Raw genomic sequence first — 20,865 nt, 5'->3', positions numbered from 1 at the left:
CACATTACTAGATGACTGAAACACAAGTAGCACCCACGCCACTTCCTTTTCAGAAAAGGCCACCACATGCTCATCTCTGGCTCCCTCCCATGACTCCTGGGTGGATGAACCTGGTCAGCTGCCCGGACCCCGGCTCTCACCTGATATCAGTGCCTGGGAGTTTCTCATAGGGAAGGAGCCGGTCATGCCATAGATGCTGCTGCTGAAGACAGTGGAGGCACCGCTGAGGATCACCATGCAGACAATGGTGACAGCAAAAAAGCCACGGGTCCAGGAGGAGGTGTCCACCTTCACCAGTGCGGTTATCACCATGAAGATGGCCAGGATGACCGTCAGTGAGGCCAGGACACGGATGTGGACCGCAACCCTGGGGCGAGGATGCCAGAAGCCGTTAGACACCCCTTTGGGGCTCCTGTGTGGGCTGGGGCTGGTGAGCCACCTTAAGTGAAGCAGGCGAGCTTAGCAGTTAGGACTACTCCCTCTGCAGTCAAGAGGCCTGAACTCGAATCCTGCTTTCCTGGCTGCCTAGCTGTGTGGCCTTGGGTAAGGGACTCAGTTGCTCTGGTTTCAGCTTTTGAACTTGTACAATGGGGGGAGTTGATTCAACTCATGTGGGGGTGTGGTGGAAGAGGTGAGCAGTGTGGGGTGCAGAGGGCAGTGCCTGGCTCGGGACCAGCGCTCAGTGGGTAGTGCTGCTTTTCACCTTGCTGTGAGGTTCAAGGACACAAGGACACCAGGATGTTCGAGGCAAACCCCTGCTCTTCCTGCCACAGGGCTGAGCTCCTGCTGGCTTTGTCTAGTGTTTAAACAGAGCAGCCACCCACTGAGCTTCCTTTCCCCAAAACTTAGCGGAAGGTTTGGGGGGAAAGGGAAGAAGGGAAGAAAATCATCATCATCATCATCACCACCATCATCATCATCATTGCAAACACTCAAACAGTGTTTAATGCATACTTTTCTAGCACTCTTCTAGGCATTTCCTATATGCCAGTGTGTTTGATTCTTATACTGGTTCTGTAAGACAGGTATTCCTACCTATCCCATGTATACAGATAAGGAAGTTGAGGTCAGAGAGGTTGCGAAACTTGCTCAAAGTCACTCAGCAATGAACCCAGGAGGTCTGGCTCTGGTCAGTTCTCAGAATGATGTTCTACTGCCTCCCCTGGAGTGAGGAAATATGGATGGCACAGAAGTGGTGGTCAGGGCAGGGGCATCCTCCTGTGATGACCTCAGTCATCATGGGGAGCAGCTGATGCCAAGTGAGTGCTGCCTGGGGCCCAGGGAACCCTCACACTCCCTAGCACCAGGCCTGCATATGAGCCATGCACTCTTCCCAGCCCCCATACTGGCCTGGGGAGAAAAGCAGGGAAGCAGTCTATCTGAGAAGCTGCACATTTTTATTCTAGGGAGCAAGAACATCATCTCAAGGGGCTGCTTAAATCATCAGATTAGACTAAGCTTTAAACCGGATTGGATGTGTAGTTAATTTTCCTGCTAACCAGTGGGAGGGGCTGGGAGAAAAGCCAGATTCCATAATTTTTTTTTTATTAAAAAAAGAAAAATTTGAAAGGTAGAAAAAAATACACACACACACACAGACACACACACACACACACACAAAAGTAGGTGTGAAATGATGAACATGAAAAGCAAGAAAGGAATTTTTTCAAAGTGCTTTTGTGGCCCCAGGCTAATCTGAGTTTCCCTCTGGTCCTCAGCTAAAGAGACAGCAGGTGCTGTCACTGCTTTCTAAGGGGTGTGAGGAAGCCCAAGGAAGTGAAGGGACAGTTCAAGGTTGTGGAGTGACTCCGTAGGGAGCTTGGATGAGAACCCAGGTGTGCTGAATCCCAGCCCATCACTCAGATTGTTAACGTGTATACTCAATGGTGTGGTCATTCTGCAAATGTGCACTGAGCAACTACTGTGTGTCCAGTACTGTGCTGGATGCCCAGGACATGGGACAGACCAGCAACAGGTACCACTGTGGCAGATGCTCCATCAGGAAGCCCAGGGCATCGTGCAGCACATCTGAGGGGCACTAAACCCACCCTGGGCATCGTGGAAGGTCATTTGGAGGCAATGTCTATGCTGGATGGTAACGATGAATGAGGATGTGAGTGCACATGTCTTGGGAGGGAGAGCGAGGCATGTTCAGGGAGCTGCAAATGGACTCTGGCTGCAGTCAAGATGGGAGCAGAGGAGCACAGAGGTGATGCTGGAGAGAGGCGTGTGGACTCATGTGCTGGAGGAGGGCGGGGCGTAGGGCCTTTGTCAGCACCACCCCCTGGGAGAACATTCCTTGGCCTAGTCATCCTGGGGAGGTGGTCAGCCAGGTTGCCCATACCCACACCGACAGAGCCACCAACAACAGGCACGTGACGCAGCCTGGGGCAATCAGAGTGTTCCCTGCTCCTGGTCCCTGGGGTTGAGTTAGGAATTAGCATGTGACCCACACAGGGTCATTAAGTCTTCCCTGGGACTGCTACATGGAAGCTGTGGAGAGAAGCTCGCTGCCGAGACTGTGTCTGGGGCTGCTGGCTGCCATCTAGCTAGCTGTGTGGGGCGAGGCTAGACACGGAGGAAAAGCCATGCAGAGACACACAGAGCCCAGGAGGGGTGCAGAGGAGATCCCCTTGATCCAATGATGCCTAAAGGTGGACCTGCCTTTAATTTCCACTTAAAGAAAGAGGACATCCTTTTTTGTGTGTCTGTTGTTCCTACTAAAAGTACCCACTAACACAAAGAGGTACATCAGGGTTTCAAGCTGGGAATGACAGGGTCAGAAGCTACAGCAATGCTGGGAGTGACAGGTAAGTAACACCTCCTAAGAGCAGCCTTCAACCAATGACTAGGGAAGTTGGTATATAAATACTCCAGCTCGGCTCCCTCCTGCTCAGCCCCCTCCTGCTCAGCCATGCTCCACACTGGTTCTCCGAGATCCCCAGCAGGACTGTGTTCTTGTCCCTTCTGAGGGAGCTGACTTGATAAGGAATCCTCTGCTGACTGCCTTCCCTTCCCTGTCCCCATTCTGTATTCTCCCACCTTTACCTCCCATATAAACTACTCGCATTTGAATCCTTGTTTCAGGGCCTGATTGTGGGGAACCTTGCATTAAGATGCCCATGAAGACCTCACACTAACGCATATCTTCTCAAGGTCTGCAGGGGCTCTGGCCTGGACAGAAGCTGGTGGGCAGCCAGGTGGGCATCTGGACCCTTGGTGGCCCAGAGCATCTATTGTAAGAGTACAGCAGGGGCCCTGGAGGCCAGCAGTCAAGCCTTACCCCGATGCTCGAGGTGGTCCTACATACTGAGCCCTGTCACACAGTGTCCCCACCCTCTCCTAGCAGCTGTAGCTGTCCCATCCACTCCCAAGATAAGAGCCAGCAGGGCATGGAGCCTGAGTCAGGAGACCAGAGCCCTGCCCAGCTCTGTCATCTGCTCACTGTGTAACCCCTGACAAATATTCAACCTCTCTGGGCCTCGGTCCCCTCATCTATAACAAGAAGCTAGACCAGATAATATTAAGGTCCCTAACAGCTAATGATTCTAAATCTGAAAAAAATTCAAGTGGAGAGAGAGGTTGAGAACAAATGCCAAGAAGTTTGAACCAGTTCCTTGGGGCAAGAAGGAGGCAAAGGCCAGGCTGGAGAGATGAGGCATGCTAAAAAGGCAGGACCCTGCCTGTTCTCCCCGAGCACAGACACAGGACCTGGAGGCACTGGGTAAATATTTGCTGGATGTATAAATTGACAAGCAAGGGAGATCAGTAGCACCCGGGGGGCAGTTTCACGCTGGCCTGAGCCTCCCAGCGACTGTCTGCTTCTTGATCCCTGCCACCTCAGCATGGCAGGAAGTTCGGCTGGAAACATCCGCCAGCCTGGGGAATGGCCTCTGCCTCTAACCGCCTCCTCGTAGACACAGCCAGGAAAAAGTCCAGCAGGAATGGTGCAGCATCACGGGAGCCCTCCTGTGTGCCTGTCGCTACAAGGTAGTAAGTTCCTTGAACAGGAAGGTTTTGCAGAGAGCTGGGGGACTGCTTACTCAGGCACCCCCAGGGCAGGAAAGGTGGGGAGGAATTAGAGAGGAGGAGGTCTATACCAAATGCATTCCAGAAACAATGCAGTGTGGAACGCTGTTCTGTCCCCTGCTCTGTCCCTCTATGCGGCCCTTCATCCTCACAGGTCTCCTTCCTGCCTGCTAATTATCTGCTGCATAAACCACTCTTGCCCAGAGCCTCCATCCATGGGCTCCAGGGCTATTTTCAACATTCATCAAGCTTCACGAAACGTGCCAGGTGCAAGACTGGTCCACAGGCACAAACGGAGGACACTGGCTTCCCTCTCTGCCACTTCCACCAGGGAAGAAGAGTGGCCCTGGAGACGGTGGTGCTCTTAGGGTCTTAGGAAAGTCTAGACTTTCAGTTACTCTGACATCTGGGGTTCTACTTGGAGACAGGGCATAGCCAAGAGGACAGCTCCAAGACCAAGACCCTGGGGCAGGTCTCAGTCCTGTGAAGACTCTTGGAGAGGTTGCCTCCAGTACCCAGGTTGCCCGCCCCCCTACTCCCTGACTCGTGAGGGCTCAGGACCCCAGGGGACTGATTTCTTCATAAGTCTCCAAGATGTAAATCTTCCTCATAAGTATTTATCATGCTGCAGATTTAACATAATAAAACACTTGGCGATTACGGATAAGCCAGTCGAGAAAGCCAGGGTTCTCCAGGAGGGCAGAAGAGGAGACATTTCAATCTCGCACATTAAATAAAAAACAGCTTAGCCCAGACCATCTTCCCACAGCCTGGAAACAGATGGAGGCCCCAGAGCGTGTTCCTGCATTGCCCTTGCCCCTCTCCTAGAGCCCAGTAGGAGCAAGGGCAGGACAGGGGTGGGCTAATCCCCTCTCAGAATGTCCTGTAACTGCTGAGCCATCTGCCGGGACCCAATCTCGGAGGGCAGCTGGCCTGGGGGCCCACATCTCACTGGAGACAGACCCAGCCCTTCTTAACCACCCCCTTCCATCCCAGCAGCCTGAATCCTGGAGAGACAGGGCTCTCGCTAGAAGGATCTTGGGAGTGGCTCTGGCTGCAGGGGCAGGGATGGGTACAAAGTTGCGGAACTAGGAGGTAGGTGGCTCAGGGGTTCTAAGCACAGATGTAGGGTGAGAAGGTCCTGGTTCAAATCCTGACTCCTCCCTTTCATTCTAGCCGAGGTTGGAGTGCAGTGACGTGACCATAGCTCACTGCAGACTTGAACTCCTTGGCTCAAGCAATCCTCCTGCCTCAGCCTACTGAGTAGCTGGGACTACATGCATGTGTCACCATGCCAGGCTATAGTGCCCAGGGTGCTCTCAAACTCCTGGGCTCAAGCAGTCCTCCTGACATGGCTTCCCAAAGTGCTGAGATTACAGGTTTGAGCCACTGCACTCCACCTGGCTCCATCCTTAATGGCCACATTCCCCTGGGCCAGTCACCTCCATGAACCTGTTTTCCCATCTCAAAGCAGGGTCACAGCAGTTTCCCGCTCTTAGGCTGCCATGAGGGTTAAAGGAGATAATGCATCTGCAGGATATAATGCTCAGAAGTGCTAGGATTATTAGACAGCATTCTCTCAGGGCCCAGAGGCTAGACCTTCCCTGCTACTCCTGACCCATGGCCCAGGAGGACTTTCAGCCTGTGGGACCTCCGGACTACTGAAGAGGCAAGAGGCAGGCTTGGCCACCCCATAGTGACCCTGTGGTCTCCTGACTTCCACCTAGAAAATGGGGCAATGTCATGGCCTCCCTCCTGGGTCACAGTGAAGCCTAAGGGACATGACAAGGGGTGACTGAGGCATTACACTCTCGCTATAGTTCACATGGTGATCCTGGAACTGGAAGGTGCTGGGAGCTCTCTCTAGACTATCTGGGCTGGACAAATAGCCCCATCCTCAGGGCAGGCCAAGTGAGTAGACAGAGAAAACCATGAGGGAGCCAAGGGTTCCCCCCACCACAGCTGTCTCCCCTTTCCCTCGCCTCCCGCTCCTGCCTGCACTGGCTCTCCACACACCCTCTCTCCTGTGAGGTGCAGCCGGGGCCCCTGCTCTGCCCTCCTCCACTCTCCTCCTGGGGTGGGGTCTCTGCAGGCTGTGCCCCCTCTGCTAGGACACTGAATATGGCCCTAGGAAGGCAGAAGTGAGGCCCACAAAGGCCAGCTGGTTGGTAAGAGGGGCTGCAACACACCTCTCCTTCTCATTCTTCCAGACTGCACTTTGGTTTGGAGAAGGGTGCAAATTCTTTGACCCTCCTTCCATTGGGAGGCGGGTTCTATGTCCCCTTGAAACGAAGTAGACTTTGTGACTGCCCAAACCAGTCAAGTGTGGCAAAAGTGACAGCACATGACTTCCGAGACCAGGCTGTGAAAACCACAGAGCCTCTCCCTTGCTCTCAGCCACTGAGTAAGCCGTCCTATTACCCTGAGGCCAACGTGTGAGACTACAAAGAGAGAGGAGACAGAAAGAGAGGGGATATGAATGGCGCCAGCTCCAGCTGCCATCTGACTGCAGATGCAGGAGAGACTACAACAGCTGAGCCTTGATAACCCCCAGAACGTGAGAAGTACTCACGACTGCTATTGTTTTAAGCCATTATGCTTTGGGATCATATTATGTAACAGATAACTGCAATATCCCCATGGCATGATATGTTTGGAAAGACTGATCTACTCAGGCTCAGCATGTAAAAGACACTCGTGGTGCCCTCTCTCCTCCTGTACCCACAGCAGACATCACTAATCAATCCCAGCACCCTCCCTGAAGCCAGACCTGCCTTAGAATCTTGTCCAGCTAGAGATCTGGCAGTCACTACAAATTGATTAGAACTAGGCAAAACAGATTTGCCATCAGTGACCTCAGGTTTTAGTAGGCCATGGTGAACAGGAGTCCAGGTTTTTGGACCACAACGTAGCCATTGATATCACTTAGCGGCAGCTTAGAAGAAACGCAGGCAAAGTAGCTAGGGCTATTGTCCTTGTAAACTCAAATTGAGAATTTGAGCCAGCAAGTCACCCAAGGGGGGTCTATGGACATGCTAATTTGCCTAGCTAGCTCCTGAATAACTCCTTCCCAGGCACATCCAGATGGAGCCTCTCTTGGCCCTTACCATTACAATGTCAGAACTTCTGCATGAGCCTTCTTGGGAGTGGTTGACACATGAGCTGGTGTTACCAGCTTAGCACTGAACAGTCAGGTGACCCATTCTGGGCCAAGGGACTTGCAGACTGACAGACAGGATCCCTGAGAAGAGAAGGGAGGAAGATCCCTGCATCCCCACACACTTCCTACTGGCTGCTGCCACAATGTCACAGCGATGTCACAGCGTGTGGCTGGAGAGTGAAAGCCCAGCTCCCCAGGGGCATCAGCAGGGACCTGATCTGACTTCTCGCTGTTCATGCACAAATCTGAGCTGCTGCCTCCTACTTGGGTGACCACCACTTAAGTAGGCAGAAAAAAAGCAGCTGCAGGCAAGAGGGGAGTAGAGGAGGCAGGAGGCCAAGGTGGAGGCCTGAGAGAGGGAGGAGAGCTGCCTACCTGTTGACAAGCAGGAAGTTGGCCACCAGGCACAGCATGGAGGGCACGGTGGAGGCAACGGCAAGGTAGCTCTCAAAGTAGTTCTGCAAGCACACAAGTGAGGAGGTGCTGTGGTCACTCAGGGACGGAGGTGAACAGTCCCACCCGAGCAGAGACAGGGCCCCTCTCCATGGGGCTTCTGCCCACTGTCTTCAGACACCCAGGAGCCGTGGGTGAACCCACCTCCAAACAAGGCCTCATCCCATCTCCAGCCTAAGACCACTCACTCAGCCACTCAATAAACAGCTGCCAATGTCAGCTGTACTAAGTGCTAGAGGCATAGGAAGGATAAGACGTCGGCCCTGTCCCCAGTGAGGCCCTTGGTGCTGTACAGCCTACACTTCTGCCCTGGACTCAGGCCACAGGGACAGAACTCAATATACATCTGAAAAGAAAAGTTTGCCCTATCAGCCTTCTTGGCCCATCACCAAAATGCAAGACTATCCACGTTTTTAAGTTTTTAGTAGAGACAAGGTCTTGCTATGTTGCCCAGGCTGGTCTCAAACTCCTGAGTTCAAGTGATCCTCTTGCCTCAGCCCCGCAAAGTGCTGGGATTACAGGCGTGAGGCACTGCTCGCTTGGGTTTTCTTGTGACCCAACCATATTCTTGCTTTCTTACCACCAAGTGAGACCTCTTAGAAATATACCAGGCCCTGCTGCCTACAGGGAAACTCTGTTCTCACTCTGGATTTGCTCTCTTAATAGAGCAGCTACAGAAGGTCAAAGCCATTTGGGGGAGTAGCTCCTAGATTGGACAGAATGAGGAAAAAGGGCATTTTCCAGCAGCACCTCAGGGGTGTGATAGATAATTGTGCCAACACAGACAGATGAATCGCCTGATTATGATGTGCTGGAACTCACAGCTAAAGCAGCTGTGTGGCAGTTATATGTGTCTGTGAAAACTCAAAGAATACCCACTCACTAGGATGGGCTGTACTGTGTGTGCATTATCTCTTAATATACCTATCTTTAAAAACAAAACAAGCCTGGGCATGGTGACTCATACTTGTAATCCCAGCATTTTGGGAGGCCAAGGTGGGAGGATGGCTTGAATCCAGGAGACAACCCTGGGCAAATAGTGAGACTCTGTCTCTACAAAAAATAAAAAAAAAAGTAGTCGGGCATGGTGGTGTGCACTTGTAAGTCCCAACTACTCAGAAGGCTGAGGCAGGGGGATTGCTGGAGCCCAGGAGTTCGAGGCTGCAGTGAGTACACCACTACACTTCAGCCTGGGCAACAGAGTGAGACCCCATCTCTAAAAGATAAAAGAAAGAACGATGTCGTCATGGGCCCCTTTGTGTCTGAAGCACAAGCCTTCCATAGTTCCCTTTGAAGCCTGCAGAGTGCTTTGTGGTCTTTGAAATCTGTGCCCTGAATATAAGGCTGTGGTGGCCTTGCAATTAAAATGATAATCGCAGCTAGTGAGGTCCGTCAACCATGAGCCTGAGAAATAGCCTTTGAGCTGCACCTCATTGTTCCTGCCCTGATGGGTTCAGTAGAGCCTGGACTGGTCTGGGGCAGTCAGTCAATTACATCTTGACACAGTGGCTGGGCATCTGAGGCTGGGAGGGCGCTGGGTGGGAATGAAGGAGAGAGGCCCTTAGGAGGAGAGGGCTGCAGATGGGGCTGCGACTGCCCCCAGCCCAAGCTCCTGGTGAGGCCCCTTCATCCAGTGGCTGCTCGATCTGTGTAATGCAGAATCTCTGATGATTTTGTTTCTTCGAGCAGGCTCAGGTTTCCCGAATGAGAATTTTCCAGGTAACTGAATATGCCTGTTTGTTGATATTTAAGCAGAAAAACATATCATTTACTGTTGGAAAGTTTTTTGGATATTGACCACTGGATAAGACTCTGAGTCTCTTTCTGTTGTCTGGGCCCACTTCTCTGCCTTACAAAGAACTCAGAGAACAGACTTGAGGCCAGGCCATCATTCTGTGAGTGCAGATCAGGAGATGGAGATGCACATGGTGACAGGAGCTGACTCAGCACATCCCATGGAATTTACAAAAACAAACCACTTAATTCCTGATGAAACACGTGGTGGGTTTTATTCAATTATTTGCTGCTTTCGCCTATAGGAAAAGTTCTAAAATAAGGTGTGGTGGCACGTGGCCCGTGATCCCTGCCCTCCTGGTGCTCACACCTGTGCAATGCCCTCCCCTGAGTGTGGATGAGACCTGTGGCTGCTTCCAACCAAGACACAGAGCAAACATGATGGCGTTACATAGGACTATAGTGCCCACCTTGTTGGACTCTTCCTCCCTTGCTGGATTTGGGGAGGCAAGTGGCCATGTTGGGGAACACTACCGGGCATAGAACCCCAAGTTGCTGAGGGCGGTCTCCAGCACTCTCCCCACTAGAAACTGAAGCTCTCAGGCCTGCAACCACTAGGAACTGAATTCTGCCAACAACTGGAGTGGACCTGGAAGTGACCTGGAAGGGACCTGGAAGTCTCGGAGGAGACTGTAGCTCTGGCTGACTGATTGCAGCCTTGTGCAAATTCAGGCAGGAGACCCAGCTCAGCTGTGCCTGGAATCCTGGCCCACAGAAACCCTGCAATTATAAATGCAGGTTGTTTTAAGCCACTCATTTGTAGTATTTTGCTAGGCAGCAATAGATTCCTAATTCATGAGGGTTTCCGATAGCTGGGTTCCTGCTAATCAGGGTTTTCCTGAATATTTCAGCCTTCCTGTTTCAATTTAAATGCAGTTCCTTGATGAAAACCAGGACAGTTGATCATGCTCCTTTCTTTGACCCCCCCCCAAGAGACAGGAAGAACAGTGTGCTCACCCATGAGGGGCACAGAGGATGAGCACACGGGTCCCCGCAGCCCTTCCCCACCAAACCTTCAGCTGAAATTAGGGTTTTTGCAGGTGGCATGTGCTGATATCAAGAAACTGGACTTAGCGGATGTTGCTCCAGACAGACTCACCCTGCCTGCCCCTGCAGGTTACTCACCTTGGTCCCTTGTCGAGAGCTGTTGGTCCCATGGTCATAAAATCACTGCCACTGCTGCTGCCACTGCCACCCAAGGAGGAGCTGACTCCCACAGAGAGACCCCACACCCTGCCAGGCTGCACCAGTGGCTGAGGGGCGGGGGATGCTCCCCGGAAGATGAGGAAGTCAAGTCCCATGAGACCCAGTTTTACTAATGAGAGGCAGGAACTGGAAAGAGCCCACGGATGGTTCGCCCGCCTCTCCTCACCCCAGACTGGCTGCTCTGAATGTGGTGGCTCCACAAGGCTTCTCCAAGGTGTTCCGTGTGTGCTGCTGCAAAGCTGTGGCCGCTCCAAAATACCATCGTCCCTTGTGTTTGCTCTCTCTGTCCCAGCCCTACTTTTCTTTCCCTCCCTCTTACTTCCCTGGACTGCACTCCCTGATGGAGTATTCCCACCAGCACTGCCTTCCTAAGAAACCTCCAGCGGCCGGCGAAGGTCACGTTCCACTCTTGATTATTTATTTTGTAGCCGGGCAGCTGGCACGTCCCTCCTGGGTTCATCTCATTTGCTTTCAAGAGGTGTTGGGGCTATCTTCTCCCCTTTTACTTAAGGAAATGTAAAGACATTTGAATACAGATCTAAACACACTGTGACTAGGATGGTAACAGGACTGCCCCCAAAGCAATCTGTCCATCTAACCAGTGGGGGATTTTACGTACAGTAGTGTTTGGGGACCATTCACAGAGTTCACCTTCCACCGGGGCCTGATTCCTGAGAGCTCCCTCAAAAGTCTGTTTTGATTTGTTTTACCCCTGCCACCAACTCCACTTCTAGAGATGAGCATACGGACCCAAAGGCCAGCTCCAGCCGTGGAGGAGTGGGGGGATGAGAATATCATCAGGGAGCTGGCAGTGGGGCCACTGCGTATGATGGTGGAGGCTGAGCTTTGCACAACTCCAGGGGCACCAGACCTGTAGGCTGTGATAGGAATGGTGTCACTCAGAATTATGCCACAGCAGCTCTGTTTACATAGCCAATTAAAACACTGGAGGCCTGGGGGTCAATGTGGGCCTTACAGAACCAGAGGTGAAAGGCTGGGTGTGACTAAGCAAGAAGGCAGGGCTGGAATGCAGGTGGATGCAGGGCAAACACCTTAGGAGGTGACAGGCCTCCCAAGCAGGCTTCTCTGCCCCAGCAGGAAGGCCCCGGGCAGGGGACCCTTAGGCTGGTGAGTAATCCCACTGTGCTCAGCCCTGGCTGGGCACCCACTGTCTGTGCAGATCAGCGCCTCTTCCTGTTTTCACCTGTCCCTTTGTTTGCTGGAGAGGTGTCAAGCCCATATGCCAGTGCTGTGCTGGCAGCTGGGTGGATACAACGGAGGAACTGTGGCACCTGCATGCCCTCGGGGAGGTGGGTACAAGCCTGGAGCTGGAGTACAACAGATACAAGGTGTTGGGGGGCATGGAAGGAGGGGCTCTGGGGGGCTTCCACCAGCGCCATCTTGGACGGTGGCTGGAAAGATTGGGGGAAGCATGTCAGACAGACATGGGAGGTACAGGTGCCAGTGGAGAGAGAAACATTCCCAACAGGACGGAACGGTTGGCACAAAAGCATGAACGGATGCTTCCCCACCACCGAGAATGCCAGTGCAGCTCATCTGTGGAAAGCAACTTCTGAGGCTTCCTCAGCATCGACAACCTCTCCTGAGCCGAAGCAAACCACACTGTGTTGTCCATCCCATCCACAGGAAGGCTGGCAGAACCTCAGGCAGCCACGGCACTCACCCCCAGAGTGCTCGTGGCAGACAGGCCCATCAGTCACCTCTGAATTCTCAAACCCACGTGGGGGAGGCCCAGGGGAGCTCTGAGGAACAGAGGGATAGCTGTGCTCCTTGAAGGTGAGATCTCATCTTCCTGTGCGCCACTATCTCCCTAGCATTATCCGCGCCCTGCAATGACCTGGAGCTCAGGCAGGGTGGGGGACTCAACATCCAGCCTCTACTAGTACTTGCACCAAAGTCAGGTAACCCAGGTGGGGAAGTGGGAGCTCTGCAGAACGCCAGGGAACTCTGACATGCAAGCAGCACAGCTTCCAGAGGGCCTGCACAGACCCCAGCCCATGTGCTCTTACACAGCCAGTGAGGGCGAGGCAGGGCTGGAATCGCTCCCATTTTACAGATGAGCAGCCTGAGGCTCACAGAGGCGGAGGAATTTCCCAGAGGTACACAGAGGCCCACACCCGGGAGTGCTGGTGGCAGCATCTTTTGCTGCAGAGCAGGGCAGGGACCGGGGGGGGCGGGGGGACATATTTATCATCCCCCTACAAATGCATAAGCTGCTCTAGCTGAGGCTGCCTGTCTCCTGGAGGCACAAGCCCAAACACTATCACTGGGGTCTCGGCGCATCGCCAGGAAGCCTCAGAGGCCGGGCCTGGCAGCCACGTGCCTTCCCCGCAGCAAGCAGGGATGTGAGACACGTTCCTCTCAGGGTGGGCAGTGTCCTTCTTCCATCTGGCCCTAAGGCAGGTGACCTGCCCAAGCCAGCAAACAGACAGAGTCTCGCTCTGTCGCTCAGGCTGGAGTGCAGTGGCGTGATCCTGGCTCACTGCAAGCTCCGCCTCCTGGGTTCAAGCGATTCTCCTACCTCAACCTCCCGAATAGCTGGGATTACAGGCATGCGCTACCACACCCAGCTAATTTTGTATTTTTAGTAGAGACAGGGTTTCACCGTGTTAGCCAGGATGATCTCGAACTCCCGACCTCAGGTGATACACCTACCTCGGCCTCCCAAAGTGCTGGGATTACAGGCGTTGAGCCATGGTGCCCGGCCAGGGTTTGATTTCTTTCTCCTCTTTTTGCAGTGGTAGACAAGAGTAAAGGAATGCATTAGCTAATCTTTTCTCTCAAATCCCACTGCTCATTCCCTTCAGCATTTCCAGAGGTCTATGGGTCTTTGTAGTGTTAAAAAGAAAAGAAAAGAAAAAAAAAAGATTAAGAGAAAAGCCCCCACCTCTCTGTTACCCGAAATGGATGGACATAGTTGGCAGCTAAGCAAAGACCATGTTAAAGAGTGCCTGTGGGTGGGCGGCACGGGGCAGGCTTCCAAGCTCTTGCCTTACTCTGCAACCCCTAAAAACAGCCCCAGTGGGCATGGGGGCCTCAACCAGACAGGCCCAGGGTGGGCATGGGGGCTCCTCACCCAGACTGTGGACAGGCCCTGGCCCAGGGGTGCCAGGTGCCAGGGTCCCCCCATATGGCGGGTGAATGTGGATAAGCCACTGCTGGCCTGGGCAGGGGGGCGCTTGAGTCACTTGCTCTGGTGAGAAGGAAACTCATTTTCATTCGCTACACTCTGACCCAGTTTGCGAACACCAGGAAAGGGGAGAGACGCTCTTCAAACACAATTTAAAAGCCCACCAGAGCCAGCTGGCCAGATGTGAGGCCCATTTTATGACAGGGCACATTTCCTCTCCTCCAGCACACTGAGAGGCTCCATGCTAAGCGTCTCTTCTGGAAGAATTTAATTCCAGGCTCAGAGTCCAGGTAAAGAGGTTTCTTCGGGCAGGGAGGCCCCGAAATGAGCCCGTTTATCTCTGGCAGACCCTGGTTAAGCTTCCTCTCCTCTGAATGCCATTATGGGCACTTTGAAATAAGTGCAGCAAATTAGTCACGAGCTGCGGCAGACTTGGTGTCCGTGCTGCTGAGCGGCTTCTGCAAAGGAGCTTTGTGTAGCCCCCACCTCCAGAAAGCAGCAGCAGAGGCAGCTGGGCTCCTGCCGGGCGAGGAAAAGCGATTCAAGCCTGGGGGTGGCAGCTCAAGGCAGCAGAGCGTTACCTGGATCACAGGGGCATGAAATTAGCAGCAGCGAGCAGGTTGGAGCCAAGAATAGTTTGCCGTTGCAAACTTGCTGCTTTCGGATAGCTGAATTCTGCAGCCTAGGATGTTGTAGGGGAGGTGCCTTTGCCCTGGGCATCAGCCCAGATCATTCCTGAGCAAACTGAGGTGAGCAGAGGGCAGATGTCCCCATAAGGGGTGGGGCTGGTGTCCTTTCTGCCGCTTCCAAGGCCCTGTGTTTGGAGCACTGGCCCAGGAAAGTTAATGGGTGTGTGGCCAAGGGCAGGGACCAGCTGGGAGGGCTGGCTGGGCAGGGAAGGGGGCAATGCCTGCTCCAGGGGCCAGGCAGGAGGCTAGACACAGCCAGGCTGAATGGAGAGGCCAGAGGCCCAAGGGAAGGACGAATCTGGGGTCAGAATCAGACAGGTAAGCTCTGGAAAATGCTGGCCAGACAGACAAAGCCACTGTGGCCACCCTAAGGAAGAGGGTCCCCATCTGACCATTGCATACAGCCCTCCCTCCTTTGGTCTCCCAGGATAGCTCCAGGCCTGGGCTCACTGTAAATCCTGCTCTCTGAGCACCCCGGGACTCTTCCTAGCCTCCAATCCTTTCTCACGCCTCCTTGGGAATCCCGGCCGGAAGATGAGTAAACTTCCTGTCTTCTGGAATGAGCTTCCCCGCCTTCCTCCCCGCGGTGTGTGCAAGGCTTTCTGGAGCACACCTCCTCTCCGCTCTGCAAGAAGGGCTCTTCCTCCAGCCTAAGCTGACTTCCCGGAGACTCACATGAACCCCACCTTTCTTGCCTGCATTTTCTCTCTTTCCCTCAGGGCTGCTTGTTCCTTTCTCTGCTGGCCAAGAGGCTCTCTTAGGTCTCCCTTTAGGTAAAAACAAACAAACAAACAAACAAACAAACAAAAAAACATGCTTGGGTTTGCACCAATGACATGTTCAGGCTCGCCCTGCACAACTTCGGCTGACCTCCTCTCAACTAGGCACTCACGCTGTTTCCTCCTCCCTCCTCTTCCCAATACTATTCCCACTCCTCCAGATGCTCCAAATATCATGCACAAATGAGCAGGGCCGCGGCAGGAGTGGGCGCAGTGAGCTGCCACCCCCAGGCTTGAATCGCTTTTCCTCGCCCGTGCATGATGTTTGGACGCTAGACTAGTTGCATCTGATGGGAGAAATTTGTGTTGTACCAGTGCATGCCTTGGAAAGACTTAAGTAATGCAAAAGGTTGTCCTTTTTTTTTTTTTTTTTTTTTTTAATCTACTGACAAGTTGCTCTAGTAACCCAAAGAAGTGAAGGAGAAAGCAGCTGCCCCAACGCCCAGACATTGATTTGTTCAGATGTTTCAATGCCTCATGATACAATAAAACCACAAAAATTTTCTTAACAGTTAAAAAAAAAAAACAAAAAAACACTTTGACTCTGTTGCCTCCAGGCGCCAGGCCCCTCCTCCCCTTCACTCCACACTCCTTGAAAATGCAGTCCATGCTGCCACTGCCAGCCGTGTCCCTCCCAGCTGCCCTGGGGAAACATTTCCTCTAAGGGTCCTCAGTGTCTTCCTCGCAGCCCACCTGTAACCAAGGCCTGGTCTTGTTCCTCACACTCCAGACACTACACGCTACCTTGTCTAGAGGGGGCTGAATTCATGCCCCAAAATTCATGTCTACCCAGAACCTCAGGATGTGACTTATCTGGGCATAGGGTCTTTGCAGATGTGCTTAATTAAGAGGAGATCCTACTGGAGGAGGAATGACCCCTCAATCCACAGTAGATGGGAAAAGAGGGAAGGACACACAGACACACAGGCAGAGGCTGCGTGAAGATAGAGCCACAGACGCTAGTGATGCTGCCCTGAGTCAAAAAATGCCAAAGAAGCATCAAGGAAACGTTATTCCCTACAGCCTTGCTTTTCAGCTACCCAGTTCATGGTACTTGGTGAAGACAGCCACAAGAAACGAATGCAATGTCCTTCCAGCACTCCTCTCCTCCAAATTCACAAGGCCACACCCATTCCTGCCTCCACCACACTTCCTCATCATCTCCGTCCACCTGTGGCTCCCTCCACCACCCCAAGGTGCCCCCTGAGCTCCATCCTTCATTTCCTGCCCTCCTTTTGTTAAGGGTAAGGGTGGTGGTAGGAGAAGCTCACCTCCCCTGGCTTCATGACCTCTACCCACACATTCGTCTCTTCCTCCAGAACAACTGCTTAAGGGTCCTGCTGAGCCCAAACCCCAAGCTCCTCAAATCAAAGGTCTTCAAGAGAAGACTCTCAAGCAGCCCCTCCAAAGGGCCCATGGTCATCCTCCTTTTCTCAGCCCCTCCTCACAGCTTCCTTGGTTTCTCCTTCACCCTCACCCCAGTCAATCACATCTACTGGTCCCGTCTCCACATCGCCTGACTATGGCTCACATGTCCACCCAGTCTCCCCTCGGGTTCTAGCCTCTCCCCCAGGCATCCCCTCCATGCCTTTGCTCAAGCTCCTCCCTGGGCCTGGCCACCCTTAGCCCACACACCTTATCAATCAGCCTCCCTGTGACTGCTACTCTACGCCTCCTCCTCCTTGCAGCCTCGCCTCCAGGCCCCTCATGCACTTTGCTGCACCGTCCCCTCGCTAGGCTCCTTTTCAGGAAACCTTGGGGGCTCCACTTGGAGAAATAACGGGGTATGTGGAGGCGAGAGTGGCTGAGGGCCGATTCGGGGGTGGTCTCAGGCAGCTGCCTAAAGAGAGGTTTTGTTTTTGAAGGTACTGGGGAGCTCTGGGGGCTTCTCAATGCCAAACAGTATGGGGGGCAGTGCTGGGCGTAGAGGGAATCACCTGGCAGAAATGGGTGGAGGGAGCAGATGGGAAGAAGCAGGTGGCAGTGGTTAATTTACCCATTCATCTATTCACTCACTAAAGGTGAAAGGCGGTTGACCTTCTAGAGCTCATTCACTCATTCAACAAATGATGGCCAAGCACCTTGTATATGCCCAATGTGTTCTAGGGGCTGGGGATGCCAGTGTTCTAGTGAGGGAGGCACAAAAAAAAAAAAAGAAAAAGAAAAAGAAAAAAAAAAGAATCAATAGCAAGTGTGTGGGGGAAAGACTGCAAATTAGGATAAATGCAATAAAACTGAAAAACAAATAATTGGCTAACCTAGAGCCTGGACAGAGGGAACGGGGTACGGCTGACCCTGAGTCAGGAAAGAGCTTGATGTGTTCAAGCCTCCACAGGGGTGAGCTGGAGTATGGATGGGGATGGGGAAAGGGGGGATGAGGCTGGGGCCCAGGCAGGCCCGGGTGTGCAGGCTGTGGTGCAGGTGCGTCGCAGGACCACAGTGCACACTCAGGTGATGGCGGTTCTTCCTCCCGTCCCTCTCTCCTCTCCACAAATACTCACAGATGGATTCATCCTTCTGCAAATACTTACTGAGCTCACTAAATGTTGTAGACATAGGAGATTCAGCTCAAGTTCCTGCCTTTATGGAACTGCCCATCTAGTCAAAGAGACGGCCAGCAAATGCATAAACAAATAGATAATAGGTCAGGCAGTGGTCAGTGATATGAAGACAAATTCAGCAGGGTAGGTACCTCTGTAATAGATCACAGAACTGGGAAAGAGCCATAAGGGAGTGTTGCCAGTCCAGAGGTTGGCAACAGGCTATCCCCGGGCCAAGTCTGCCCTCTTCCTTTGTGTGAACACTGGAGCGCGGTCGGCCTTCGGTCAGCCCATTTGTTTATGTGTTGTCAAGGGCAGCTTTCACTCTGCAAGGGCAGAGCTGAGATCGCAAACAGAGACTGTGGGGCCCACAAAGCCTAAAATACGAACCATCTGGCCCTTTGCAGGAAAAGTTTCTGGATCCCAATCTACGGTCTAATATTTTCATTTCTCAAAGGAGGACATGGTCTCACGTCACCCAGCAAGTTTGAAACACAGTCAGAAACAGAAGCCAGCTCTCCTGAATCCAGAGTCTTTCTGCCACGCAGAGTGAGCAAGGAAGATGGAAACCTCATTTCTATCTACCCTTATATCCTGCCTTGGCCAAGCCTTCCTGAGGCCTCCTAGTAAGGGGCAAGCTGACTGCTTTGATTCTTTTCCCTTTTATTCCCCCCACGTACTCTCAGGCTGGAACCTGAATAGGCAGAGTAAGGGCTCAGAAACCGAGGAGTCAGAGAAACTGGGAACCTCACGGATCCATGCACGAGTGACCTCCAGCTCCCTGAGGATGAGCTGATTGGAGGCTCGGCCACTGCTGATGCTCGGGCCAGCCAGTCTTTCCTCTTCTGCAGCCTGACTTCTGCCATGTGATAGGGAAAAGAGGAAGAAGGCCTTTCAAGAACACTCCCCATCTACCCACGCAGCCCTTGCCTGGCCAGGAGGCTTCTGCATCCCCCAGAGGGTCCCGTGCATCAGTGTCACAAGGCTGATGACCAGGCACAAGGGCCATGCCCTGTGACCTGGTGGTAATGAGGAGGTGGTCTGGGGGTGCTCCAGCCTCTCTCTGTACTAGAAAACATGAGGGACCATCAGGAAGAGAGAGTCCTTAGCCAACCCCTGGCAGGCACTTCCTCAACAACAGACCGCTCCCGCCTTGGGGAGGCCGTTTCTCTTTGGAGGTGCATGTGGGCAGAAACCACAGGCTGCTCTAGGCCTCAGGTGCCTGCATGCAGACAGGCATAGACGCGCACGGAAGCACAGGCAGTGAGGACCTGCAAGAGGCCAGCAAGGAGGCCCCAGGCACCCAGTGCCGCAGACCCCTCCCAGGCTCCCTGTCTGTGTCGAAAGCGCTGGGCTCCTCAGTGCAGACTCTAATTTAGGTTCCGCTATCTGGACACTTGTGATGATCAATCATGTTAAAGAGACACTTGAGCACTTAAGGTCCGGGCCATCTTCTAATTTGTCCAGGAAATCGCCTCTGGATTTTAAGGATATCTGTAGGAAGAAATTGAAGGCAGAGAGGGAGCAGTCGATAGCCTGGAGGGCAAGGGAGCATAGCGCAGGTGGGGAAAAAGGGGTCATGAGCACTTAGGGAGAAAATAAGAAAAGAACTAGAGAAGCTGAGGCCACCAAAGGCATGACTGACAGTGTTTCAAACTAGGCTTTTTTTTCCCCCTCTGTAGGACGCAGCAAGAGCTAAAAACAGAAGAAAAAGCCATCACAGGTGTATTATTTATTGGGAATGGCACGCTGGCTGGGCCTGCAGTTAGAATCAGAGGGTGGACAAGGGGATTTTAAAAAATGACTCACTTTGGTTCTAATTTTTAAAAATGGTTTAGAGCAGTCATCCACGCCAGCCGAAGCAACTGGTAGCCACTCACGCACACCCAGAGGCAGAAAGCCTGAAGCCCCCCGCATCCTGCCTGACCTCAGACTCCCCATCTCCTTTCCTAGGATGACAAAGCTCAGGCAAAATCCCACTTTAATACGCGGGAGGAGGGGTGTTGTACCCTTCTCCACTCTTGGGAATTCTGCTCTTAAAAAGTGGATTACTGGTACGGTGCAGTGGCTCACGCCTGTAATCCCAGCACTTTGAGAGGCCAAGGTGGGCGGATCACTTGAGGTCAGGAGTTCAAGACCAACCTGGCCAACATGGTGAAACCCTATCTCTACTAAAAATACAAAAATTACCCAGGCATGGTGGCGGGCTTCTGTAATCCCAGCTACTCAGGAGGCTGAGGCAGGAGAATTGCTTGAACCTGGGAGGTGGAGTGAACCCAGGAGCCGAGATCGCGCCACTTCACTCCAGCCTGGGCGATACAGCGAGACTCTGTCTCAAAAAAAAAGAAAAAAAGAAAAAGAAAAAGAAAAAAAGAATAAAAGAGGATTGCCAAAGGGAGTCTAAACATTGTTTCCATTTGGAGAGAGAGCTGAGTAGCACTAAAATGGGTCTGCAGGAACACCACCTGGCACAAAGAGAGACTCCTGAATACCTGTTCCCTGAGCCAGCTGGCATCAGGACCACCTGGCAACAATGCCCAGGCCTCACCCGGGGAGATAAAGTCATCACAGAAAGGTCTAGGAATCCAGGTATTTTCCAAATGTCCCAGGAAATCTGATACTGATTCAGGTACCCTGGGCTGCGGCCCCCATTCTGGTCTTATTAGCTATGTGACACTAACGAGTTACTGTCTCTACTTTCCTCCTCTGTAGAATGAGGACATGCCACATCCTCATAGATGGCTACAAAGTTAGGGGGAAACAGGCAGAGCAGGTTGTTCAAAGTTTAATGAGTTGTTGCACAGCTCATTAAAGAATATGAAATCCATTTGATGGGTCACGACCAGAATTTTATTTTATTCTATTTAATCCTTTGTTGCCTTCTTTCTTACTAAAGGTGAGTGAGCTGTCTGCATCTTTTTCTGGGACCCTTCTCTGTGCACCCGAGCCCTCTGGCCTGCTCATGGACCTCGCTCAGGTAAGCTCCCTCTTCTTCATCACGCGTTTTTCCTTCTCTGCTGGATCATTTGCTTCCACACACAAACTGCCTGCTATGTCTCTCGTA

At 52.7% G+C, this 20,865-nt stretch overlaps 1 protein-coding gene across 1 annotated transcript in view; it reads right to left on the bottom strand.

Moving 5' to 3' along the window:
* The window catches only part of SLC29A3 (solute carrier family 29 (equilibrative nucleoside transporter), member 3), a 62,986-nt gene that overhangs the window by 11,484 nt on the left and 30,637 nt on the right, over positions 1-20,865 (bottom strand). Inside the window, exons 3-4 of the mRNA XM_011991080.1 lie at positions 7,565-7,647; positions 141-367 (exon numbers count right to left, since the gene is read on the bottom strand). Coding sequence (XP_011846470.1) covers positions 141-367; positions 7,565-7,647 — 310 coding nt within the window. The remainder of the gene's footprint in view (positions 1-140; positions 368-7,564; positions 7,648-20,865) is intronic.

The sequence above is a fragment of the Mandrillus leucophaeus genome, unplaced genomic scaffold, assembly GCF_000951045.1.
Source record: "Mandrillus leucophaeus isolate KB7577 unplaced genomic scaffold, Mleu.le_1.0 Scaffold39, whole genome shotgun sequence".
NCBI classification, from domain to species: Eukaryota; Metazoa; Chordata; class Mammalia; order Primates; family Cercopithecidae; genus Mandrillus; species Mandrillus leucophaeus.
The sequence above is the reverse complement of the archived record's forward strand: the minus strand, read 5'-3'. Positions and strand labels throughout refer to the sequence as shown.